The sequence below is a fragment of the Balearica regulorum genome, chromosome 2, assembly GCF_011004875.1.
Source record: "Balearica regulorum gibbericeps isolate bBalReg1 chromosome 2, bBalReg1.pri, whole genome shotgun sequence".
NCBI lineage: Eukaryota > Metazoa > Chordata > Aves > Gruiformes > Gruidae > Balearica > Balearica regulorum.
Window position 1 is genome coordinate 168,148,905 of NC_046185.1, and position 24,473 is coordinate 168,173,377.

The window sequence follows — 24,473 nt, forward strand, 5'->3', positions numbered from 1 at the left end:
GAAACTGGGGGGTCGTGCCGGACATCCGCCCCACTGCCCACAGGTGGGGTGCCGGGAGAGGGCTGGGGGGGGCACTGGGACCCCCACGGGGCACCCAACCTCCGTGTGCAAGCATAGGACCCCCAGGGGACCCGCACCCAGCGGGGGCAGGGGGTGGCAGACCCCAACCCACGGCTCTGCCCCCCCCCGCTCCAGCGTGCTGGGGGACTGGGGGGAGGGAACCCCCCTGTGGGGCAGCGGCCGGGGGAGGCGGGAGGGTCCTGTGGCCATTTGAGGGGTCCTGTGGCTGTGCCAGGGGTCCCGTGGCCATTCGGGGGGTCTCATGGCCATGCTGGTGGTCTGTGGCCGTGCCGGGGGTCCCGTGGTCGTGCTGGGGGTCCTGCACGTTCTGCCCCTTGGCACTGCCAGAACCGCGTGCCCCCGGCCCCATGCCGGGGCGCAGGGATGGCCGAGCGGGGCCGAAGCCCCTCGCCAGGGTCCCCGGTGCGGCCCAGGCCACGTCCCGGCAGGCGTCATCGCGGTGGTGGGCGCCCATTGTGCGTGGGGCGGAGGCGTGCGCGGCCGAGGTCACCACTTCCCCGCTGCGGCCGGAGGAAGCGGCCGCTCCCGGCACCGGCGGCTCAGTGGCGGCACGATGGGCAACCTGCCGGCCGTGCTGCCCGGTGCTGCCCGCTCCTGCGGCCTCGGCCTCTGCTCCCGCCAGCTCAGCGCCGCGCCCGAGGAGAGCACCGGCACCGAGCGGGGCAGGTGGGTGCACGGGGCGGACGGGGCGGATGGGGTGAACGGGGCACCGGCACCCACCGTGCCACGGCACAACGGGGCTGCCGGCCGCTGTGCCTCGACGGGGACCCCTCGCTCGGCCCCCTCCTGCCTGGCCCCGCCGTGGCTCGTGGGGACGTTGCCACATGGCCGGAGCCCACCGGAGACGTGTCCCCATGGCAGAGGTCTCCCCACCGGGGCGGCGTGCGCGGCTCACCGGGGCGGGACACGGTGCGGCCACGGGAGCCCATTGGCACCGGAGCCCTGTGCTTGCTAGCCCATGGCGCCCCATGGCACCGCACTGGCATCCCCTGCCCCACGGCGTGCCCCGGCACCCCGCTGCGGTGCCCCCCGCCCCCCGGCAGCCTGTGGGACGCACCGGGACCTACCGGGATGTCTGGGGACGTATGGGGAGGGGGCGCGTGGGGTGGAGTGGGGGGGGAGGCAGAGCCGTGCCGGGACGCGTGGGGACACCGCGGGCCGGAGGGGCCGTGCCGGGGCCGGAGGCCGAGTCACCCCCTCGGTGGCCGGGAGCCCGCTCTGACTCACGGCCATTGTTCACACTCACGCACAGGCCCAGGAACGCCCCGTGGCCCCAGCCCCCCCCCAGCCCCCCCAGGGCCCGGGGCCACCACAGCAGCACCGGGGGGCAGGGGAGGACCCCCATCACCCCCATGGCCCCAGCCCAGCCCCCCAGCACCCCCCACACCCACCTCCACTGATCCCAGCATGCCCCAGTGCCCCCAGGACCCCCCAGTGCCCCCCCCCCCCCGCTCCCGGGGGTCTCAGTCCCCACAGGGAGGTCCCCGCACCCCGAGGTGCCCGAGGCCGCGAGGGTCCCGGTGTCGGAGCTGCCGGAGCGAGTGTGTGTGGGGGGTGTCCCCCACGCGTGGGGTGGGCTGGGGCTGCCGAGGGCCCCCCCGTTCCCCGGGCAGGGCTCAGGGCTCTGCCCCCCCCCCAGCTCGGCACCCACCCGCCCGGCGGAGCCCCCCCGCTTCGCCCGGCTGAAGAACTGGGAGACGGGGAGCATCGGCTACGACACGCTCTGCGCCCAGGCCCTGCAGGTGGGGGGGGACAGGGCGGGGGGCACGGGGGTGGGGGGGGCGCATGGGGATTTGGGAATGGGGGTGCAGGGCTGGGGCGTACAGGGCTGGGGGTGCAGGATAGGGGCGTGCAGGATGGGGGGTGCAGAGATGGGGGGTGCAGAGATGGGGGGCACAGGATGGGGGGGTGCAGGGACGGGGGGGCTTAGGGCTAGCCGGCATGGGATGGGGGGATGTGTGGAGGGAGGGTGCAGGGGTGGGGGGGTCCTGGCCCCCCGGTGACCCCCCCTGCCCAGGAGCTGCCCTGCTCGGGGCAACGCTGCCTGGGCTCGCTGGTGCTGCCACGGCCGCTGCCGGCCCCGACCCCCGAGGGTGCCCGTCCCCCCGAGGAGCTGCTGGGCCTGGCCCGGGACTTCATCACCCAGTACTACCTGTCCCTGCGGCGGTGAGTGGGGGGCACCCACCCCGGGCACCCAAATCCCCATCCCAGGGCACCCACATCCCCATCCCTGCCCTGGGCACCCCACATCCCCATCCCAGGGCACCCACATCCCCATCCCTGCCCTGGGCACCCCACATCCCCATCCCAGGGCACCCACATCCCCATCCCTGCCCTGGGCACCCCACATCCCCATCCCCCCCCCACAGAGCACCCACAGCCCCATCCCTGCCCCAAAGCACCCCGCACCCCCATCCCTCCCCCAAAGTGCCCCGTAGCCCCAGCCGCGCCCCAGGGCACCCCACATCCCCATCTCTCGCCCCTCCCCGGGCACCCCCCCAGCCCTGCCCTGGGCACCCCGCACCCCCCAGACCCCGCAGCGGCGCAGGGTGGGGGTCTGGGGGGGCCCGGGGGGTCTGAGGCGTGGGGTGTCGGCAGGGAGAACTCGCCGGCGCACACCCAGCGGCTGCGGGAGGTGGAAGCCGCCATCGGGGCCACCGGCACCTACCAGCTGCTGGAGCCCGAGCTCGTCTTCGGGGCCAAGCAGGCCTGGCGTAACGCCGCGCGCTGCGTGGGCCGCATCCAGTGGAACAAGCTCCAGGTGAGGGGGGGGCGCCCCACGGCGATGGCGGGGACCCCGGCCCCACGCCTGCCCCACGCCTGCCCCACAGCCGGGGGGGGGGGGCAGCCCCGGGGCGGGTGCTCTATGGGGTGGTGGGACGCCCCCCCATCCCCCCCTGTGACCCTTCCCCGTAGGTGTTCGACGCCCGGGACTGCGCCAACGTGGGGGAGATGTTCAGCTTCCTCTGCACCCACATCCAGTACGCCACCAACCGCGGCAACATTCGGTGAGAGCCTGGCCCGGCCGGACCCTCCCTGGGGCAGGACCCCCCCAGGAGCAGGACCCCCACCCTGGGTCAGGACAGCCGTCGGGGTGTCGCTGACATCCCGCCCCGGCGCCCCAGGTCGGCCATCACCATCTTCCCCCCGCGGACGCCGGGCCGGGGCGATTTCCGCATCTGGAACACGCAGCTGATCCGCTACGCCGGGTACCGGCAGCCCGACGGCTCCGTGCGGGGGGACCCGGCCAACGTCGACATCACCGAGGTGGGGCGACCCCCCGCACCCCTCCGTGCCCCCAGCCCAGCCCCGGTGCCACCTCCGCCCTGACGCTGCCGCCCCCCAGCTCTGCGTCCAGCACGGCTGGACCCCCGGCGACGGCCGCTTCGACGTGCTGCCGCTGCTGCTGCAGGGCCCCGAGGAGCCCCCCGAGCTCTTCCCCCTCCCGCCGGAGCTGGTCCTCGAGGTGCCCCTCCAGCACCCCACGTGAGTGGGGCCATGCCCCCCCCCCCCCAAGCCCTGCCCACCCCCCTCCACGCTGGGGGACCCGGACCCCAAAGGGACGCCCCTCCTGGCTGCGGGGCTGGGGTCCCACGCGCCCACTCCTGGGGAGGGGACGGGAGCGGGGCTGGGGTCGAGGTCGGGGACCCCCCGGCGACACGGGTCCTGGCTGGAGCCCGCGTCCCCCCCCGCGCAGGCTGGAGTGGTTCGGGGAGCTGGGGCTGCGGTGGTACGCGCTGCCGGCCGTCTCCAACATGCTGCTGGAGATCGGGGGGCTGGAGTTCCCGGCGGCCCCCTTCAACGGCTGGTACATGAGCAGCGAGATCGGCACCAGGAACCTCTGCGACAGCCAGCGCTACAACCTGCTGCCGGTGAGCCCCGCGCCCGCCCCGCAGCCCCCACCGGCACCGGAGCCGGGGGGACCCGGGCTGACCGCCCCCCGCTGCCGGCAGGAGGTGGCCCTGCGCATGGGGCTGGACACCCGGACCACCTCGTCCCTCTGGAAGGACAAGGCGGCGGTGGAGATGAACATCGCCGTGCTGCACAGCTACCAGGTGGGACGGCGCAGCCGGGGCGGGGGGGGACGGCACCGGCACCGCCGCCGCCATGCCGCGGGGACCCCGGCACCGCCACGCCGCCGGTTCCCAGCTCGCCGTTCCCCGCAGGTGGCCAAGGTGACGATCGTGGACCACCACGCGGCCACCGAGTCCTTCGTGAAGCACATGGAGAACGAGCTGCGGACGCGGGGGGGCTGCCCGGCCGACTGGGTCTGGATCGTGCCCCCCATTTCGGGCAGCCTCACCCCCGTCTTCCACCAAGAGATGGTCAACTACCAGCTCTGCCCCACTTTCCGCTACCAGGTGGGGCTGGCCCCACCACTCTACCGCCTCACAGCCCCCCCCCCCCCAGCCCCACATCTGACCCCCCCGCCCGCCCCACAGCCCGACGCTTGGAAGGTCTACGTCTCCAAAGGCACCACCGTCACCAGGAGAAAGACCTTCAAGGAGGTGGCCAAGTAGGTGCTCACCCTTTTTTTTTTTGGGGGGGGAGAGGGGGGTATCCCTGCTCGTGGAGGTCCCTGAGTTCATGTGTGTGTGTGTGTGCGTGCGTCCCCCCCCTCAGCGCGGTGAAGATCTCGGCCAAGCTGATGGGACATATGATGGCACGCCGGGTGAAGGCCACCATCCTCTACGCCACCGAGACCGGCAAATCCCGGACTTACGCCTGGAACCTCTGCCAGCTCTTCCGACGCGCGTTTGACCCCAAGGTGGGCACGTGGAGGGGGGGGAAGCAGCAGTGTGGGGTGCAACGGGCTCATCCCCCCACTCGACCCCCCCCTCCCACGGGGCCGAAGGCCCCGCGGGAGGGGGGGGTCGAGTGGGGGGATGCACCGGTTGCAGCCCCCTGCCCACATCCCAACCCCTCGTAGGTGCTGTGCATGGATGAGTACGACGTGGTGTCCCTGGAGCACGAGACCCTGGTGCTGGTGGTCACCAGCACATTCGGCAACGGGGACCCCCCCGAGTGTGCGGAGGTGAGGGGCTGCACCGGAGGATGATGGGGGGGGGGGGGGATGAAGAAGAGGGGATGGGGACAAGGTGGTGACGTGGTGTGTGTCCCCCTTCCGCAAAGAGCTTCTCCAAGGCGCTGATGGAGATGACCTCGCCGTACACCAGCACGGCACAAGCTGAACCACCCAAGTGAGCAACCTGGGGAGGGGGGAGAGTGTGGATGGGGGGGTCCACCCTGCCCTCACCCTGCCTGCGCCCTGCCCGCGCCCTGCCCTCACCCTCCTGTCCCGCGCAGGAGCTACAAGCTGCGGTTCAACAGCGTCTCGCAGTCGGATCAGCTCGTCGCCTCCTGGAAGAAGAAGCGGCGGCAGCTGAGCAACACCGACAGCGCCGGCACGCTCGGTGCCCTGCGGTAACGCCGGCGCGGCTGCGGGGATGGGGACAGGGATGGGGTCCTCTGCCTGGTCCGTGCACGGCGTCAGGATGGGGCTCAGGGTGTCCCGTCTGGGGGGGCCGCACCGGCCGTGGCACCGGCAGCTCCAGCCCCGTTTGTGGGAGGGGGCGGGAGGTGCCCCTGGGGATCCCCAACCCTGAACCCCACTTGTACCACCCCCCCGCTCACAGCCCCCACTCTGACCCACAGCCCCGGTACCCCCACCACCAGCCCTGAGCATCCCTCATCCCTGGGTGCCCCCCCCACCCCACCCCTGGGTGCCCCCCACCCGCGGTGCAGGCTCTGACTGGAGGGTGGGGGGCCCTGGGGTCCCGGCGCTCAGTCGTGTGTTCCCCCCTCCCCGTGGTGGCAGGTTCGCGGTGTTCGGGCTGGGCTCGCGGGCGTACCCCCACTTCTGCGCCTTCGCCCGGGCGGTGGACACGCGGCTGGAGGAGCTGGGGGGGGAGCGGGTGCTGCCCATGGGCGAGGGCGACGAGCTCTGCGCCCAGGAGGAGTCCTTCCGCACCTGGGCACGCCTCGTCTTCCAGGTCAGGGGGGTGCCCGGGGTGGGTGGGGGCACCCACCGCCCCCCCAGCACCCACCGGCCCCCTGCCCGTGTCCCCAGGCCGCCTGCGAGACCTTCTGCGTGGGGGACGGGGCGGGGGGGGCCGAGGAGCTCTTCGCCCCCCCCCAGGGCTGGAAGCGCCAGAAGCACCGGCTGGTCGCGCAGCCCCAGGCCACAGAGACCCTGGCTGGTACCGCCGCACCCCCAGACCCCCCCGGACCCCCCGGCTGCCCCCCCCCCCCAGGCCCCCCCAGACCTCTCTGGCTGCCCCCAGCACCCCCAGCCCCTGCGGGAGCCCCCAACCCTGGGGAGCCCCCAGACCCACTGCATCGCCCCCCACCCATGACCAGCATCTGCCCCATGACCCCCCGGAGCATCCCCCCTGCGCCCCACAGCTCTGGGGACACCCCCCGCACCCCCTGGGACACCCACAACATGCAAACACGGGATCCCCACGGCACCCTGCCGAGAGTCTCCCCAGCCCCCCCCGTGACACTCCCAGCCCCCCATGACCCCCCAAACCCTCTGTGACCCCCCCCAGGACCCCCGTGACCCCTCCCAAGCCCCCCATGCCCCAGCCCCCCGTGCCCCCCCAGGGCTGTCCCACCTGCACAAGCGCCGCGTGTTCCCCTGCACCGTGCTCTCCGTGGAGAACCTGCAGAGCCAGGAGTCCAGGTGAGACCCCCCCGCCCCGGGACGCCCCCAGCCCGAGGACCCCGTGTCACTGAGGGCCCCCCCTCCCGGGACCATCCACCACTGGGACCCCCTGTGCCCCCGGGACACCTCACCGCCGGGACCCCCCACATCCCCGGGATCCCCGCACCCCCGGCACCCCTCAACCCTTCGGTACCCGCGTCCCCAGGGCCCCCCACCTCAGGAACCTCCTCCACCCCCGGGCCCCCCCATCCCCCCCGAGCCTCCCCCGGAACCTCCCCGCTCCTCCCCCACCCCCGGTCCTTCCCGGGACCCCCCACCCCTGGAACCTCCCCGTTCCTCTCGCACCCTCGGCATCCCCAGGGCCTCCCCACTCCGGGACCCCCCCGCCCCCGGGACCCCCTACACCCTCGGGACCCCCAGGACTCTCCCACCTTCGGGACCTCCCCGCTCCTCTCCTACCCCCGGGACCCCCTCACCCCGGCACCCCCCCACACCCCCTGGACCCCCCCCGCATCCCCGGGATCCCTGGGAGTCCAACACCCCCAGGACTCCCCCCCCCGCACCCCCGGGACCCCCACCCCCGGGACCACCCCCCCACCCCCGGGATCCCCCACCCCCGGGACCCCCCCCCACCCCCGGGATCCCCCATCCCCGCGACCACCCCCGCACTCCTGGGACCCCCCGCCCCCCCCCCGGGAGTCCAACACCCCCAGGACTCCCCCCGCACCCCCGGGACCCCCAACCCCGGGACCACCCCCCCACCCCTGGGACCCCCCCACCCCCGGGACTCCCCCGCACCCCCGGGATCCCTGGACCCCCCCAACCCCGGGGACCCCCCCACACACACACACCTGGGACCCCCCACCCCCGGGACCCCCCGCACCCCCGGCGCTGACCCCCCCGCAGCCGGGCCACGCTGCTGGTGCGGCTGGGCTCGGCGGGGCAGGCGGAGCTGCGGTACCAGCCCGGGGACCACCTCGGCGTCTTCCCCGCGAACCGGCCCGAGCTGGTGGGGGGGCTGCTGCGGCGCGTGGAGGACCCCCCGCCCCCCGAACAGCCCGTCCTGGTGGAGAGTCTGGAGGGGGACCCCGGCGGTAGGGACGGGGGGGGCAGGGGGGGACAAGGGGCCGGGGAAAAGGAAGGGGAAGGGGAAGGGGAAGGGGCTGGGGAAGGGGCAGAAGAGGAAGGGGAAGGGGACAGGGGAAGGGGAAAGAACTGGGGAAGGGGCAGGGGAATGGGGCGAGGAAGAGGCAGGGGAAGAGGAAGGACAAGAGCCTGGGGAAGGGGGAAGAGCTGGGGAAGGGAAGGACAGGGGGCTGGGGAAGGGGCTGGGGAAGAGCTGGAGAAGGGAAGGGAAGGGAAGGGAAGGGAAGGGAAGGGAAGGGAAGGGAAGGGAAGGGAAGGGAAGGGAAGGGGCTGAGGAAGTGGCTGAGGAAGGGGAAGGGCACAGGGCTGGGGAAGAGGAAGGGTCCGGCTCCTCACGCCATCCCGCTCCCCCGCAGGCGAGTGCCCCCCGGCCCAGCCCTGGGTGCCGCAGGGCCGCCTGCCCCCCTGCACCCTGGCCCAGGCGCTCACCTTCTTCCTGGACGTGGCGACCCCGCCGAGCCCCCGGTTCCTGCGGCTCCTGGCCACGCTGGCACAGGAGCCGGCCCAGCGGCAGCGCCTGCAGGAGCTCAGCCAGGTGGGGCTGGGGGCTGGGCGGGGGCTGCCCCCCCCGCGGTGCCAGGGTGCTGCTGTCCCTGCCCCCCCGGGGTGCCAACCCCTCCCTGGCTGGGATACTGGGATGCTGCCCCCCTCCCCAGTGGGGTTACTGGGATGCTGCCCAGTGGGGTTACTGGGATGCTGCCCCCTCCCTGGCTGAGATACTGGGATGCTGCCCCCCTCCCCAGTGGGGTTACTGGGATGCTGCCCCTATCCCTGACTGGGGTTACTGGGATACTGGGAGGCTGTTGCCCTCCCTGACTGGAGTTACCGGGAGGCTGTCCCCCTCCCTGGCTGAGATACTGGGATGCTGCCCCCCTCCCCAGTGGGGTTACTGGGATGCTGCCCCCTCTGTGGCTGGGTTACTGGGATGCTGACCCCCTCCCTGGCTGGGATGCTGTCCTCCTCCCTGACTGGGGTTACTGGGATACTGGGATGCTGCCCCCCTCCCCAGTGGGGTTACTGGGATGCTGACCCCCCCCGGCTGGGGTTACTGGGATGCTGGGGTGCTGCCCCCTCTGTGGCTGGGATACTGGGACGCTGACCCTCTCCCTGACTGGGATGCTGGGATGCTGACCCCCTCCCCGGTGGGGTTACTGGGATGCTGCCCCTATCCCTGACTGGGGTTACTGGGATACTGGGAGGCTGTTCCCTTCCCTGACTGGAGTTACTGGGACGCTGCCCCCCTCCCCGGCGGGGACCCTGGGGTGCTGCCCCCTCCGTGCCGGGTGCCATGTGCCAGCGGGTGCCCGGCAGGACGCGCGGCTGTACGAGGAGTGGAAGTGGTTCCGGTGCCCCACGCTGCTGGAGGTGCTGGAGGAGTTCCCCTCGGTGCGGCCGCCGGCCTCCCTGCTGCTCACCCAGCTGCCGCTGCTCCAGCCCCGCTACTACTCGGTCAGCTCCGCGCCCGGGCCCAGCCCCGGGGAGATCCACCTCACCGTGGCCGTCGTCACCTACCACAGCCAGGGTGAGCGGGCCGGGGGGGCCAGGGGGGGCCGGTACCGGCTGCCCTGCCACCCCCATGGCAGCGCCGGCTCACAGCCACCCCGGGTTGTGCGGCCCAGGGACCCCCAGAGCCCCCCCCAGCATCTCCCGACCCCCCCAGGGCTCCTCCAGTGTCTCCCAGGGACCCTCCAGGATTTACAGAGCCCCCCCAGAGCCCCCCAGGGTGCCTCGAGTGTCCCCAGAGCCCCCCCCAGTGTCCCCAGAGCCCCCCCCAGCCCCCCCCAGTGTCCCCAGAGCCCCCCCAGTGTCCCCGAGAGCTGCCCCAGGGTCCCCCAGAGCCCCCCCCAGCCCCACCCCCAGTGTCCCCCGAGCCCCCCCCGCGCCCCTCCGTTGTCCCCCAGCACCCAGCCCCGTCACACAGCGTCCGGGTGCTGCTGCTGGAGGTGATGGACCCCAGGGACGCGCCCCCCTGCCCCCCAGCACCAGCCACCCCCCTGTCCCCCATGCACCGTCCCAGGGACCCTGCCCGGGGGGGGGGGGTGCTGCCCCCGCAGCCCCTCCATTTCCCGGGTCCCCGCAGATGGGCAGGGCCCCCTGCACTACGGCGTCTGCTCCACCTGGCTGGCGCGGCTGCAGCCCGGGGACACGGTGCCGGCCTTCATCCGGGGGTAAGGCACGGCCCCGCCACGGCCCCCCGCCCCAGGACTACATTTCCCAGCATGCCCCGCGCCCCACCGGACTACATTTCCCAGCGTGCTCAGCGTCCCCGGACTACATTTCCCAGCATGCCTCGCGCCACACCGGCCTACATTTCCCATCATGCTCAGCGCCCCGGACTACATTTCCCAGCATCCCCGCGCCCCCGACTACATTTCCCAGCATGCTCTGCTGCGGAGCGCCACCCCCAGTGACCACACTTCCCAGCGTGCCGCATCGCCCCGCCCACCGCACTGCATTTCCCAGCATGCCTCAGCGCGGGACCCGACCGCCGGTTCCCAGCGCCTCCCTCCCTCCCCGGGACTGCACTTCCCGGCATGCCCTGCGCCCCGGGACTGCACTTCCCGGCATGCCCTGCGCCCCCGGTGATCCCCGGTGACCCCCCCGCCCATTGACCCCCCCGGTGCCCCCCCCCGGTGACCCCCCCGGTGACCCCCCCGCCCATTGACCCCCCCGGTGCCCCCCCCCGGTGACCCCCCCGGTGACCCCCCCGCCTCCCGCAGGGCCCCGTCGTTCCGGCTGCCGCCCGCCCCCGAGGCCCCCTGTATCCTGGTGGGACCCGGCACCGGCGTCGCGCCCTTCCGCAGCTTCTGGCAGCACCGGCTGCACCACCTGCGGGGCGGAGGTCAGGGGGGCTCGGGGGGGGGGGCACGGGCACACGGGGCCGGGGGGATGCGTGGGGTGCGGGGGTGCCGGGATGGGGGGGCTGGGAGCACGGGGACGCGGGGGGGGACGTGGGGAGCCGCAGGGAGGTGGGGACACGGGCACACGTCCTGTCCGCCGCCCCCCCGCAGGCGGCCCCCTGGGCAGCATGGTGCTGGTGTTCGGCTGCCGCGCCTCCGCGCTGGACCACATCTACCGGGGGGAGATGGAGGAGGCGCAGGAGGGGGGGGCCCTCAGCCAGGTCCTCGTCGCCTTCTCCCGCGAGCCGGGGACCCCCAAGGTGCGACCGGGACGGGGACGGGCGGGGGGGGGGGGGGACGGGGACGGGGAGGCGGGGCGGGCCCCGGGGGGGCAGGTGCGGGGTGTCAGCGGCCGCCCGGTCGCGGTGTCCCCAGACCTACGTGCAGGACGTGCTGCGGACGCAGCTGGCCGCGGAGGTGCACCGGGTGCTGTGCCAGAGCGCCGGGCACATGTACGTGTGCGGGGACGTGACGATGGCCACCGAGGTGCTGCAGACGGTGCAGCACATCCTGGTGCAGCAGGCCGGCATGACGCTGGGGCAGGCGGGCGACTTCATCAGCGAGCTGCGGGTAAGGGCCGGGGAGAGACGCGCGGCAACGCCGGCACCGCGCCCGGCACGCCGCCCTGACGCCTGCTCCCGTAGGACAAGAACCGCTACCACGAGGACATCTTCGGCCTCACCTTCCGCACGCAGGAGGTGGCCTTCCGCATCCGCAGCCAGTCCTTCTCCATGCAGGAGCGCCGGCAGCCGGGCCCGTCCCCGTGAGCGCGCCGGGGCAGGGGGGCCCCCGCGGCTGCTCCCCCCGTCCCGCTGCAGGCAGCGCCGCCTCCCCAGTAAAGGTTTAGTTTTGATAACCGCGGCCCGGCGCTTCGCCTTCCCCAGGGTGGCACTGCCGGCACCGCGGCAGCCGGGAACGGCGAGGGTGGGCACGGGGTGGGCCGCGCTCAGCAGTCCCTCTGCAGCGGGGGCACCCGGCCCCGCTCCGGCCCCACACACGCGGCAGACGTGGGGCTGCGGGAAGTGGGGCGGGGGGGGGAGATGGGATGGGGAGGGAATGGGGGGCCTTGGCCTGAGCCAGGCTGCCAAGCTGCACCGCCCCGGCACCGCTGCTGCCGCCTGCCCGCACACCCCAGCATCACACCCCTGTCCACAGCATCGCCCCCCACGGCACGGCCCCCGGCCCCCAGCCGGCGCCGGGTCAGAGTCACCGCTGGCACAGCCCGTCTGTAAACCTTTATTTCGCGCGGCGGCGCGGTGCAGCCGGTGCCCAGGGCAGGGCACTGCGGCGGGCAGAGACCGGGGCAGGCGGCGGGAGCGGGGACAGCCCCAGCCCCGGGCGCCCCGTGCCCCCCCATAAATATAGCACCTGGCGGGGCTGGCTGCCCCCGGCAGCGCCCCCGGCCCCGCGCCATGGCAGGGCCACCGGCAAGGCCACGTGCCTGAACAGGGGGCCCACGCGGGCAGCGACGGCCGCACCACCCTGCGCCCTGGCCCCCAGGCAGCGGCGAGTCCCCCCGCGGCGCCCGGTCCCGGCCAGCGCCTCCCGGCAGCTCCCCCGGCACCGTGCCCAGCAGCGCCGGGAGCTCCCGGCACGCCCAGGACCCTGCGGAGGAAACGGGTCGTCAGGAGGGACGCCGGCACGGAGCGGGGGACGCTGGCACGGCTGCCGGACAGATGCCACCGGGTCCCAGCCCCGGTGGTCACCGGCCCTCCCTGGGCCGTGCCGTGCCCTCGCTCACCGAAGCAGAGGCCGGCTAGCCCGTTGTCTGCTCTTCCTCCTCTTCCTCCTCCTCCTCCTCCTCGGCCCAGCCGCCCAGCGGCATCTCCCGGTGCTGAGCCTGCGAGGCCCTGGCAGCCGAGCCTGGGGCGGGGGGGGCGGGTCAGAGCTGCCGCAGCCCCCGCCCGGGGTCCCGGCCCTCAGGACCCCGCAGCCGCCCCCGCTCTGGGCCAGCACCCGTCCCCGGGACCCCCGGTGCGACACTCACCTGTGGTCACGGAGGGCGGCCGGGGTGGCCCCATGGCCACCCACCCCCCCGCGGCCTGGGGCCCGGGACCCTGCTGCTGCTGCTGCTGGTGGAGCTGGAATGGGGGAGAGGGGTCAGAGCCCCCACCATGGCGCTGAGACCCCCGGGGTGGTCACAGCCCCCTGTCATGGCAGGCAGCGGGGCGGGGAGCTCCCAACGCGGGGGGGATGGACACGGCCACGGTGACGCCAGCTGCGGTGCCTCAACCCAACACCCGGTTCGGCAGCAGCCGCGGGGTCCCCGGCCAAAACCGGGGCAGGGGGTGTCACACACGGAGCCGGGAGCGCAGGGGCAGCCTGGCACGGGACGGGGGGACGGGGGGGTGGCGGGCAGGAGGCGAGGGCAGAGCACCAGGGTGGGCACAGCCGCCCCCGGCGACGCACCTGTGGGCAGGGATGCGGGCAGGGATGCGGGCAGGGGACCCACACTCTGGGGGTGCCGCGGGCAGGGGAGCCGGGGGCCGCGTGGCTGGGGGGACACAGGGGGACGCACCTCGTGCAGGTAGATGGCGTGGAGGCTCATCTCGGCCGAGGCCACCTCGCAGAGCAGCGCCGAGCGGCTCAGGCTGCGCAGCCGCGACTCGCTCAGGAGCAGGCTGCGGGCAGAGCCGGTGAGCACCGCGCCGGCACGTGGAGCCCCGCTATGACCCTCCCTCCCCATCACAACACCCCCTCCCCTCCACGACGCCCCCCTCCCAACATGATATCCCCTCCCCACCACAACCCCCCCTCCCCACCACGACACCCCCTCCCTCGCCCCCCCATCCCCGCAGCACCAGCCCAGAGGGGTGCAGAGCCCCCGTCCCCCCGCCCAGCCCCCCTCGCCGGCTTGACCTCTCCCCGGGGAGCAGGCGGTCGCTGTGGCAGCCGGGGCTGTCGGCGGAGGGGCCGCGCGCTCGCCCGGGCAGGGGGGACGCCAGGGAGGCCAGGACGCTGGCGGCGGCGCTGGCGGTGCTGCAGGGCTGGGCGAAGCGCCGGTCCCGGGACACCAGCCCGCTGGCCGAGAGGATGGGCCGGGCCAGGACGCTGGCCAGCAAACCGTCCGGCTGCGGGGACAACGCGTCAGGACGGCCCCGGCCGGGGACCCCGCCGGACCTGTCCCCCCCGCCCCCAGCCCCACGTGCCCGCCACGCTCACCGCCGCCGCCGAGTCGTCGGAGAGGAGGGAAGCGCCCAGCGGCCCCTCGGCCAGGATGCGTTGGGCGGGCGGCGCGGCGGCCGCGTCCTGCTGCACCTTCTCCTTCAGGTGGCTGAGGAAGAGCTCGCTCGGCGGCGGCGGCTGCCAGCGCGGGTTGGTGATGGCGAAGTGCATCAGCGACAGCTCCGTCTTCCCATTCTCCGCTTGCTGGTACACCGAGGCCTCCGTCTGCCCGGCCGACAGCCACTGCGGGGCAGGGGGGTGAGCAGAGACGCCGCACCCAGGACCCCCCCCGCCCCCCGAGATCCCCCCCCCAAACACCCCAGGACACACACACACACACACACCCCCCCCCCAAACCCACCTGGGGGTTGCCGTGATTGCGGACGTCGAGCTGGGCGAAGGAGCAGATGTCGCCCACCCCCACCACCTCCACCGTAAAGTTACGGAAGAAGTCGACGATGTCCAAGGCGCGGGCGGGAAGGGCGAAGATGAGGATGAGGGGGGTGAGGATGGGGCTCAGCAGCTCCTCCAGGATGAAGACCTGCAGGCGGCGGGGGCGTCAGGGGGGGGCGGGGGGGGGTTCCCCCCCCCCCCGCCCCCCCCCCCGACGCTCCCACCGCCCACCCGCCCCGGCCCCGCCGTCGCTCACCGCCTTGTACTGGAAGAGCTGCGCCATCTCGCCGCGCGTCTCCGACCGGCTGGCGTTGCCCTGCCAGTGGTCCGGCATGTAGTGGACGTGGGCAAGGACGCGCTGCAGCAGCTGCTCCGGGCACCACACCGTGTGCTCGTCGGGGATGAAGGACCTGCGGGAAGCGTAGTGGCACGGGCCGGGGGGGGGGTAAACGTCCCACCTCCCCGCTCGACCACGCCGGCGGCGGCACGGTATGGCACGGCGTAACCCGGCACGCTCACCTGGCCACGGTGACCACCAGCCCCAGCAGCGTGATGGCGGTGAGGATGTGCTGCACCGTCAGCACGTCCTCGTCGTAGACCGTCAGGACGATGAGCACGGCCAGGATGGAGCCGGCGAAGAAGCCGACGTTCTTGGCCAGCACGGTGAGCAGCGGGCTGGTGAAGGAGTTCATGTACTTGGTGGCCGGCTTGTAACCGCGGCTCAGCCGCGCCTGCAGCTCGTGGTTGAGCTCGTTGAAGTGGCGCAGGTAGTGGCGGCCGTAGAGGGACCAGCGGCGGGCGCCCAGGCTGCCCGGCTCCCGCTTGATCACCTCGGCGTAGCTGAAGAAGGCGTAGAGGAGCTGCCAGACCAGCACGCAGGGGCAGAGCAGCAGGTTGGCCAGCCCCAGCAGCACCATGGCACGCGCCAGCCGCCGCGCCAGCTCCCGCCGGGCGCCCGCTCGCTTGCACTGCGGCCGCAGGCTCCACTTGTTCTGGAAGAGGGAGCCGGGTCCCCAGAAGAGGAGCAGCTCCAGGTTGTACTTGAGGCCCTGGGTGAGGAAGACAACGGGACCCAGCAGCGGCAGGCGGAAGCGGACGGGCAGCAGCGACTTGTTGATCATGGCCACCGTGTAGTTCTTGAAGCGCAGGATGCGGTGGTAGATGTCCAGCTCCGTCAGCTCCCTCTTGTGCACGCACATTTGCTGCCGGCGCTGCAGCGAGATCAGCCGCGCCTGCACCTCCTGCCAGCTGTAGTTGCACAGCTCCTCCTGCACCAACGACACGCCGATGGATGCCGGCTCGGCACGGCCCGGCACGGCCCCGCCAGCCCCCTCCCCGCGGCCCCGCTCACCGAGGGGATGTTGAGGGCTTTGATGTAGAAGGCGCGGATCTCCCAGTAGCTCAGCAGGCTGCACAGCACCTTCACCAGCCGGTACAGCCAGAAGACGGCCGCCATCACCAGCAGGAAGATGATCCAGCCGCTGGCCCGGATCCTGGCAAGGGGGGACGCGCGTCAGGCGGGGACCTGGTGGTGCCGGGACTCCCCGTGCGGCCGCGCCGGCGGCTCCCGACCCCCCCCCCTCACCTCTGGGCGCACTGCGGGGAGGGCAGGACGGCGTCGGGCAGCGTCACTTTGCTGCGGTCAGGGACCGCCGCACCGGTGTGGCTGTGGTTGAGCGGCCGGTTGGCGAAGAGGACGTCGTACTCCACGCAGCACAGCAGGAAGGTGGTGAAGGTGACCACGAACAGGAACTGCCTGGGGGGGGGGCAAGGGCATCAGCACGGCCCCTCGCCCCGCGGCCGCCTGGCACGGCACCGCACGGCACCGCACGGCACGGTGGGTGGGTGGGCGTCCCACCGGCACTTACACCAGCTCAAAGATGTCGGAGAGCATCATGCAGGCGAAGCCGTTCTTCTGGTGGAAGTGGTAGATGTTGGGGGTGCGTTAAGGAGCGTGTGACCGCGGTGCCCGACCCTCCCCCCCACCTCAGCACTGGGGTGCCCCCACCCCCCGGCGCGGTGCCGGCCGCGGGCAGGGCTGGGCAGCGGCCAGGCAGGGGCCCTGCAAGGATATCTTGGTGAAGAAATTATCCAGGTTCTTGATGTGGTGCCAGGAGTCTGGCGAGGAGAGAAAAACAGCGGGGGCTGAGCCCGGGCCATGGCACGGCCCACCCCGGCCCCCGCACCCCCACCCTGGGGCACCCACAAACCCCCCGTGACCAGCCGGAGGGCCGGGGGGGCAACCGGTGCCCCCCACATAGGCAGCAGGGCTGGGCCTGCCCCCCCCCCCCGCCCGCACCCCTGGGCAGGCTGCCTGCACCCCCTCCCTCCCTCTGGTCCAGCCCCCCAGCCCGCGCCCCACGGCGCGGCCACGACACCCAGACGGGCCCCTGTGCCCCCCCAGGGCAGCACCTGCCCCCCCCGGCCTGGACCCGCTACCTTGCAGCCCCTCGGTGACGTGCACCAGCAGCTCCTCCTCGCCGGGGGGTGAGTCCTCCTCGAAGTCCTCCAGGCGTCGGTACTCGCCCTGCGCCGCCATCGCTCGCCACGCCGCCTGCCAGGGACGCCCGTCGGCACCCGCCGCCGCGGCCCAGGGACCCCCGCCCGGCACGGACCCCGGCGGCGGGGGTGCCCGGGGGATGGACCCTCCCGCCCCCCGGCCCCATGGGCCGTGGGGCAGCCAGAGCCTCGGCTGCGGGGCACGGGGGTGCCGTGCCGTGCCGTGCCGTGCCGTGCCGTGCCGGGGTGAGCCGGGCTGAGCTGTCTGCCCCGCGGCCAGGAGCCGGAAATGCCGGCGAGGTCACGCAGCGCCGCCCGCGTGCCCCAAATTCGGGTGGCCTGAGCTGGCTTCCCGCACCGCGGCCACAGCCACGGCCACGGCCCCGGGCAGGGACGCACCGCACACGCCGTCCGGCCCGTCCCACCGGCTGGATCACCGCCAGCGCCTGGCCGTGCCCCCTGCAGGGCCCGAGCTCCCTGCGGAGAGACCCCCGCCCGGGCCAGCCCGGACCCCCGCTTCACCCCACGTCTGCCCCTCGGGCCACGCTGCGCCACCCCCCCACAATGCGAGTGGAGTGGACCCCCATCCCCACGGACCCCCGTCCCCGCAGATCCCATCCCACGCCCCCCTCCCCACGGAGCCGTGGGGCAGCGAGCAGCCAGCGCCAGGGCAGCAGCCGGGGTGCAGGACCGAGCCCAGGGCCAGCTCCTGAGCCCCGGGGGCCTCTTAATGCCCTGGGGACCCCCAGCCCCGGGGCAGGACAGGACCCTCACCCTTTGGGGCAGGGCAGGACCTCTGGGCTCTGGGGCGGGGGGACTCTCGGACAAGGAGCCCCAGCCCCTTGGGGCAACACAGGGCCCCAGTTCCCTTGGGGCAGGATGGGACCCCCAACCCCCTGGGGAAGGACAGGGCCTCAATTCTAGTTTGGGACCCCCCAACCCCTTGGGGCAGGATGGGACGCCCACCCCCCTGGGAAAGGACGTCACCCCTGGCCCTCAGGGAAGGAGGGGAGCCCTGGACCCCTGGGGAAGCACAGGACCCCCATCTCCTGGGGCAGGATGGGACCCCCACCCCCCGGGGAAGCACAGGACCCCCATCTCCTGGGGCAGGATGGGACCCCCACCCCGGGGCAGGACAGAACTCCCACTGCCCCGGGGAAGCACAGCACCCCCCTCCCCTCGGCACAGGACGGGACCCCCAGCACCCAGGGCAGGGCAGGACCCCCCCGCCCGCCCCTTACCGCCGCCGGCCGGTGCTCCCGCAGCCCCGCACGCCACCACCCCTCCCGGTGCCGGTGCCGGTGCCAGTGCCCGGCCGGGCCGCGGGTGATGGTGATGGTGATGATGGTGTCCGCCCCCTCCCCGCCGGGGCTGACTCACGGCACCGGGGCCGCGGGGGGGGGGCGGGGGGGAGCCCCGGGGCCGTGATTCAGCAGGAGCCCCGGGACCGCCGGACGCACCGTCCCCGCGCTGCCCCCGGCCTTGTGCAACTCCCGGCGGGGGCCGGGGCCACCGTGTGCCCCGGGATCGGGTGTCCCGGCACGGCCCTTCCCCCACCTGCCCCCCCCCGAGCGGCCAAAAATACCCGCGGGGCGGGGGGGGGGGGGGAGCCCGAAAATAGCCCGGGCGGCGTCAACAGCCGGGGGGGGGGGGGTGCGGGGACACCCCCGTGCCGGGACAGGCAGCCCCAGGGACACGGACACCCGTGGGGACAGCCCGGCCCAAGGGCCCGGTGACCCCCGCGACCCCGCAGGGACACACGCACCTGGGTGGGCATCGGGACACGGGCAGCGTGACGGCCCCACGCTGACACGCACCCCAATAGCACCGTGGTGACACACGGCCCCGGGGACACTCCCGTGGGGACAGCCCCACGCACCCCGCCGGCCCCACGCAGCCACCCCACGGGCGCCCCGATGACCCCGCGGGGACCCGTCCGCCCCCGTGCCCGCACCGGCAGCCGCTGTCCCCGCGTCCCCCGGCCGGGCCGCCCGCGACCGTGGGAGGGGGGGTGTGTGTGTGGGGTGGGGGGTGTCCCGGGTGCAGCGGGGGGACCCCGGGAAGGAGCCGGGGGCACCCCGCACCGGGGGGGGGGCCGGGGCACCGCGATGGTTCGGGGCCGCGCTGGGGCGGCCGCTCCCGTGTCCCCGTCCCCGGTGACCCCCGTCCCCGGTGACCCCCGTCCCCCGTGTCCCCGTCCCCCGTCCCGGCTCACCTCTCGGCTCGGCGCTGGCGCGGTCCCCGCGGGGCCGGTGTGCCCGGTGTGTGCCCGGTGTGTGCCCGGTGTGTGCCCGGTGTGCCCGGGGCCGGGCTCTCACCGGGCCCCGCACCCGCCCCGGGACCGGGACCGCGTCCCGCCGCCGGGCATGGCCGCAGCGGCACCGGGGGGGCTGGCGGGGGTCTCGGGGGGGGGGGCCCCGCCGTGGGGAGCGGGGTCCGAGCGCGGGCAAGGCGGGACCGGGACGGACGGACGGACGGACGGACGGACACCCGTGCAGGGCCCGGGCTCCCGGAGCGCGGCCCGCGGGGGGGGGGGGGGGGGCGGATCGAGGGCCCCGGCGGGCCCGGGGCGCCGGAGGAGGCTGCGGGGAGGGGCGGGGGTGCGGGGCCGGGGCTCGGGGTGCCGGGGCCGGGGGGAGGCCGCGGGGCCGGGGCTCGGGGTGCTGGGGCCGGCGCAGGGCCCGGGCCGCGGTGCTGGGGCTCCGCCCGCCCCCGCCCGCCCCTGCCCGCCCCGGTGCCGCCCCGGTGCCGCCCCTGCCCGCCCGGGGTGTCCGGGCCCGCCATGGTGCTGCTGCTGCTGCTGCGGGCGCTCGGCGCTCGCTCCGGGCTCCGCTCGGTCCCCGCTGCGCTGCGGCCGCCCCCCGCCCCGGGGCGCAGGTACCGGGGAGCCCGGCGGGGGGGCGGGGGGGCCGGAACCCAACTCGCGGGTCCCTTGGGGTGGGGGGAGCCCGGCTCTGGGGTCCCCGGGGGCGCCGGGGGGCGCAGGGCACGTGGGCTGCGAGCGGGGGGGGTCCCAAAGGCTGGGGGGGGGGGGGCTGGGTGCTGGCGCGCAGCCCGGGGGGAGGACACCGGGGGTACCGGGGGGGGCGAGGGTGTCCCCTGCCCCGGGACAGCCCAGGGGGGCATGGGGAGGCTGGCCGTGCCTGGGGGGGGGGAACAGCCCTCACCGGGTTCCCCCCCCCACCCCGTGTCCCCAGGGGGGGCACTGGGTCCCAAGTTCGGGCTCCCCAAGCTCACCGCTCTCCCCAGTTTCAGGTATGGGGGGGGGCGCCTGGGGCTCACCGGCCCCCCTCGCCCCCCCCCCGGCCCCGCACCATCAGCACCGCGCTGCCTGCTCCTGGCCGGCCCGGCCACGGCCTGCATGGCCCTCGGCTTGCTGGGCACAGCCGCACGCTGCCAGGAGGCCGCCATCCCCGCCGTCCCCGTCCCCCTTGAGCCCACGCAGCCCCGGCCGGAGCCCACCTTCGACTGGCCGGCGTTCTGGGCCTTCCTGCGCCCCCAGCTCCTGGCCCTCTCGGCAGCCGTGGTGGTGAGCAGGGGCGGGTGGGTGGCCGCGGTCCCCCTCGTCCCCGCCGTCCCCGTGCCCGTGCCGTGACGCCCGTCGTCCCCGCAGCTGGCACTGGGCGCAGCCCTGCTCAACGTCCGCATCCCGGTGCTGCTGGGGCAGCTGGTGAACGTGGTGGCCCGCTGCACCCACGGCCGCATCACCGGCTACCTGCAGGAAGCCCGGCGCCCGGCCCTGTGCCTACTCACCGTCTACTGCCTGCAGGTGGGTGCCGGCACCCTGAGCCGGGGGATCCGGGGGCTGCCCCTGCCCCGCACCCTCCCGAGCCCCTCTCCTCTCCGCAGGGGCTGCTGACCTTCGGGTACATCGCGCTGCTGGCGCGGGTGGGGGAGCGCGTGGCGGGCAGCATGCGCAAGGCGCTCTTCATCTCCCTGCTCCGGTAAAACGCCCCGCGGGGCGGCGGGGGACAGGGTGCAGGGGGAGCCCCCAGCCTGCCGCCCCGGCACACCGCCGCCTTCCCGACAGGCAGGACGTGGCGTTCTTTGACGCCAACCGGACGGGGCAGCTGGTCAACCGGCTGACGGCCGATATCCAAGAGTTCAAGTCTTCCTTCAAGCTGGCCATCTCCCAGGTGAGGCCCACAGCCAGCAGCACCGCCCCCCCCCCCCGCCCCCCAAAGCCCCCAGCACCCACCCCTGCCCCCCCAGGGCCTGCGCAGCGGCACCCAGACGGCAGGCTGCTTCGTCTCGCTCTACCTGCTCTCGCCCAAGCTGACCGGCCTCCTGCTCGTGGCGCTGCCGGCGCTGGTGGGCGTCGGGGCCCTCATCGGCGCCGTCCTCCGCAGCCTCTCCCGCCGGGCGCAGGAGCAGGTAACCCCGCGCTTGCCCCCCCACCCCCAAGGGACCCCTCCATCCCCCCGGGGCCAGAGCGGGGGGGGTGTCCCGTGCCAGCCCCCCTCTCCGTCCCTCTCCCCGCAGGTGGCCAAGGCCACCGGGGTGGCAGATGAGGTGCTGGGAAACGTCCGGACCGTGCGCGCCTTCGCCATGGAGGACCGGCAGGCAGGGTAAAGGGGCGGTGGGGGCTCTCGCCCGGCGGGGGCGGCGGGGGGCCGGTGGGGGGGGGTCAGCCCCGTCCCTGCCCGCAGGCTGTACTGCGCCGAGGTGGACCGCGCCGGCTGGCTGAACGAGTGGCTGGGCCTGGGCATCGCCGCCTTCCAGGGGCTCTCCAACCTGGCGCTCAACGGTGAGTGGGTGCCGTGGGGCGGGACCCGCGGTGCCGTGGGGCAGGACCCCGCAGTCCCGGGGCACCCTGGGTCCCACCTCCGCCCCGCGCCCCGCAGGCATCGTCCTGGGGACCATCTTCGTGGGCGGCTCCCTGATGGCCGGGGACGAGCTCTCGCCGGGCGACCTCATGTCCTTCCTGGTGGCCTCGCAGACGGTGCAAAGGTGGGAGCAGGGCCCGGCGTGGCGCCTCCCCCGGCACCCCCGGCACCCTGACGTGCCGCAGCCTGCCCGGGGTGCAGCCCTGAGCTCGGCCTCCCCCCTTGTGCCCCGACAGGTCCATGGCCAACATCTCCATCCTGCTTGGGCAGGTAGGTGGGGTGGGGTGGGGTGGGGTGGGAGCTCTCGTGGCCCCCCGCCATGGGGGGCAGGGGACGGGCCCGGGGTGCTCCCGCCGCCGTCCCCGCAGGTGGTGCGAGGTCTGAGCGCCGGCGCCCGCGTCTTCGAGTTGCTGACGCTGGAGCCCAGCGTGGCGCTGCGGGGGGGGGGCTCCATCCCCAGCCACTCCCTGCTCGGCCGCATCTGCTTCCACCGCGTCTCCTTCAGGTGAGCGGCCCCGGCCCCCCCGCCCCGGGCCGGCCCCCCGCCCGGCCCCCCGAGCCGCCCCGCAGGCTGGGGGCCAGCACCGTCTTGCACCCCCCGCTCCTCTCCCTGCAGCTACCCCACCCGCCCCGGCTACCCAGTCCTGCGCGACTTCAGCCTCACCCTGCCGCCCTGCAAGACGGTGGCCATCGTGGGACCGTCCGGAGGAGGTACCGGCCTGGCCGTGGCCCCCTCGCCCCCCCGGCCCTCCCCGCACCCCCAGGCCAGGGGACCCCTGGCCGGTGCATCCCAGCCGGCGGGGCAGGAACCGACCCGACCTCCCCGGGGACGCCAGCTCAGCCCCTCACCCGTCCCCTGGCATATCCCTCCCACGCCCCGGTCCTCTGCCCAGTGAGCCCAGTGGGCGCCAGGGACTGGGAACCAGCTTCCATGCCTCCCACCCACCCGCCCACCTCTGCGAGGCCGGGGGTCACGGCCGGAGCCGGGGGGTGCGGGGGTGCGCGGCCGGGCGGTGCCGCGGCGCTGAGGGCTGCCCTCCACAGGGAAGTCGACGGTGGCGGCGCTGCTGGAGCGGTTCTACGAGCCCACGCAGGGCACCATCACCCTGGACGGCCACGACATCTCCTCCCTGGACCCCTCCTGGCTGCGAGGGCAGGTCATCGGCTTCATCAGCCAGGTTCGGGGCTGCCGTGGGGCTGCCGTGGGGCAGGCGCTGAACGGGAACCTGCCGGGCCCGTGCTGTGCCCGGGGGAGGGGAGGGAGGTGGCCCCATCCGGGGTTCGGTGCTGAGGTGCCGGATGCTGCCCCAGGAGCCGGTGCTCTTCGGAACGACCATCATGGAGAACATCCGCTTCGGGAAGCCGGGAGCCTCTGACGCGGAGGTGTACGCCGCAGCCCAGCTTGCCAACGCCGACGGCTTCATCCGCAGCTTCCCCGAGGGCTACGACACCGTCGTGGGTACGTGCCGGGCTTGTGCCGGGCTGCGTGCCGCGGAGCGGGGCACGGCGGGGGGCCCAGCCCGGCAGCGGTGCAGGGCACAGCGGGGGTGGGAGGCGGGCAGGGGCCCCCGAGGCGGGTCAGCCGCCCCACGGGACAGAGGGACGAGCACGAGACTGGGGCCAAGGCCCCCCCCGGGGACACCGGCTGCCGGTCACCACTGACGCGAGGCAGTGCCGGGAGGGAGCAGCAGCTGCGCCGGGCTCCCCACAGGAAAGACGTGGTTCGGTGTGGTTCGGTGCTGGCATTCCTGGGGGGTTCCCTGGCTCTGGTGGGGCCGGCGGTGTGGGAACACAGCTGCGCCCCTCCGCTCCCTTCCTCGGGATCCGTCCGGCGGTTTCCCCTGGCTGCGGCGGCACCAGCATCCCCGCGGTTGTCCCGGTCAGGCGAGCGCGGCGCGACGCTCTCGGGGGGTCAGAAGCAGCGCATCGCCATCGCCCGGGCCCTGCTGAAGGACCCCGCCGTCCTCATCCTGGACGAGGCCACGAGCGCGCTGGACGCCCAGTCGGAGAAGGTGGTGCAGGAGGCGCTGGACCGCGCCGTCTCGGGCCGCACGGTGCTGCTCATCGCCCATCGCCTCAGCACCATCCGGGGAGCCGACCTCATCGTGGTGCTGGCGCAGGGCCGGGTGGCCGAGGTGAGCAGCGCCCGGGGGGGGTGTGGGCAGGAGCGGGCAGGGGGGGTGGGCAGCCCCAGGGGTGACGCCGTCTCCGCCATCCCTGCAGGCAGGGACCCACGAGGAGCTGGTGCGACGGGGGGGTCTCTACGCCGAGCTCATCCGACGGCAGACCAAGGAGGAGTCCTGAGCGTGGGGCAGAGCGGGGGGGGGGACACGACACCACCGGGGTGCCCCTCTGCTGCTCCCCAATAAACCAGGGATAGAAGGCGGCTGTGGGGGCTCTGCTGTGTGGTGCTGGGGGGACAAGCCGTGGTGGCTCTGGCTCTGCAGCCCATGGGGATGGCAGTGCCCTGCGGGGGGGGGGGAGCCCGCATCACCCCCCCAGGGTGGGGGGACCCTGTGTGACCCCCTGAGATGGGAGACCCCTGCATCATCCTCCGGGGGGGGGGGGGACCCCTGGAGTTGGGGGCCATGTGTCATCCCCTGGGGTGCAGGACCCCTGCGTCGCCCTCTGGGCTGGGGGACCCCCATGTGCCCCCCCAGATGCAGGATCCCTGCATCACCCCCGGGAGGGAGGAATCCCTCTGTGCCCCCCCGGGGTGGGGGGACCCCTGCGTCGCCCCGGGGAAGGGGAGCTGCCTGCTGAGCCCCCCCGGAGCTCTCTGCCTCCCGAACACCC

At 74.7% G+C, this 24,473-nt stretch overlaps 3 protein-coding genes across 11 annotated transcripts; 2 read left to right on the forward strand and 1 right to left on the reverse strand.

Moving 5' to 3' along the window:
• The first annotated feature begins 568 nt into the window (after positions 1-568).
• NOS3 (nitric oxide synthase 3) lies at positions 569-11,650 on the forward strand. Of its 3 annotated transcripts, none has more exons than XM_075747002.1 (26): positions 570-747; positions 1,721-1,823; positions 2,099-2,247; positions 2,680-2,842; positions 2,998-3,089; positions 3,207-3,348; positions 3,428-3,567; positions 3,779-3,953; positions 4,035-4,136; positions 4,248-4,442; positions 4,524-4,597; positions 4,705-4,849; positions 5,012-5,116; positions 5,215-5,282; positions 5,389-5,505; positions 5,900-6,074; positions 6,152-6,281; positions 6,688-6,766; positions 7,655-7,842; positions 8,251-8,429; positions 9,206-9,416; positions 9,975-10,062; positions 10,615-10,736; positions 10,906-11,054; positions 11,170-11,364; positions 11,439-11,650. In XM_075747002.1, the coding sequence occupies exons 1-26, from the start codon at positions 635-637 to the stop codon at positions 11,559-11,561; spliced, it is 3,522 nt and encodes a 1,173-aa protein (XP_075603117.1). In that variant the 5' UTR covers positions 570-634; the 3' UTR covers positions 11,562-11,650. The 3 variants fall into 3 exon arrangements, 2 of the variants coding, with proteins under 2 accessions (XP_075603117.1, XP_075603118.1); XM_075747003.1 differs by having other exon boundaries at positions 3,494-3,567; XR_012834257.1 differs by lacking the exon at positions 9,975-10,062 and having other exon boundaries at positions 569-747.
• Positions 11,651-12,016: 366 nt separating this feature from the next.
• ATG9B (autophagy related 9B) lies at positions 12,017-19,457 on the reverse strand. 5 transcript variants are annotated; one of them, XM_075747011.1, is made up of 15 exons: positions 19,067-19,457; positions 16,792-16,906; positions 16,425-16,470; positions 16,221-16,283; positions 15,938-16,108; positions 15,704-15,845; positions 14,872-15,620; positions 14,609-14,762; positions 14,321-14,500; positions 13,957-14,202; positions 13,654-13,865; positions 13,313-13,415; positions 12,782-12,875; positions 12,536-12,657; positions 12,017-12,399 (listed from the first exon to the last, which is right to left on the reverse strand). In XM_075747011.1, the coding sequence occupies exons 2-14, from the start codon at positions 16,889-16,891 to the stop codon at positions 12,551-12,553; spliced, it is 2,367 nt and encodes a 788-aa protein (XP_075603126.1). In that variant the 5' UTR covers positions 16,892-16,906; positions 19,067-19,457; the 3' UTR covers positions 12,017-12,399; positions 12,536-12,550. The 5 variants fall into 5 exon arrangements, with proteins under 5 accessions (XP_075603126.1, XP_075603129.1, XP_075603128.1 ...); XM_075747014.1 differs by lacking the exon at positions 19,067-19,457 and adding an exon at positions 18,093-18,318 and having other exon boundaries at positions 14,321-14,350; XM_075747013.1 differs by lacking the exon at positions 19,067-19,457 and adding an exon at positions 18,093-18,318 and having other exon boundaries at positions 14,321-14,386.
• On the forward strand, positions 18,504-24,063 carry ABCB8 (ATP binding cassette subfamily B member 8). Of its 3 annotated transcripts, none has more exons than XM_075747018.1 (16): positions 18,504-18,620; positions 20,172-20,380; positions 20,465-20,620; positions 20,701-20,795; positions 20,882-20,987; positions 21,064-21,225; positions 21,334-21,419; positions 21,501-21,598; positions 21,696-21,801; positions 21,914-21,947; positions 22,046-22,182; positions 22,294-22,388; positions 22,722-22,855; positions 22,989-23,136; positions 23,562-23,812; positions 23,901-24,063. In XM_075747018.1, exons 2-16 carry the CDS (start codon positions 20,213-20,215, stop codon positions 23,979-23,981), a joined length of 1,857 nt encoding a protein of 618 aa, XP_075603133.1. In that variant the 5' UTR covers positions 18,504-18,620; positions 20,172-20,212; the 3' UTR covers positions 23,982-24,063. The 3 variants fall into 3 exon arrangements, with proteins under 3 accessions (XP_075603133.1, XP_075603131.1, XP_075603132.1); XM_075747016.1 differs by lacking the exon at positions 18,504-18,620 and adding an exon at positions 19,571-19,728 and having other exon boundaries at positions 20,101-20,380; XM_075747017.1 differs by lacking the exon at positions 18,504-18,620 and adding an exon at positions 19,596-19,728.
• Positions 24,064-24,473: the final 410 nt, after the last annotated feature.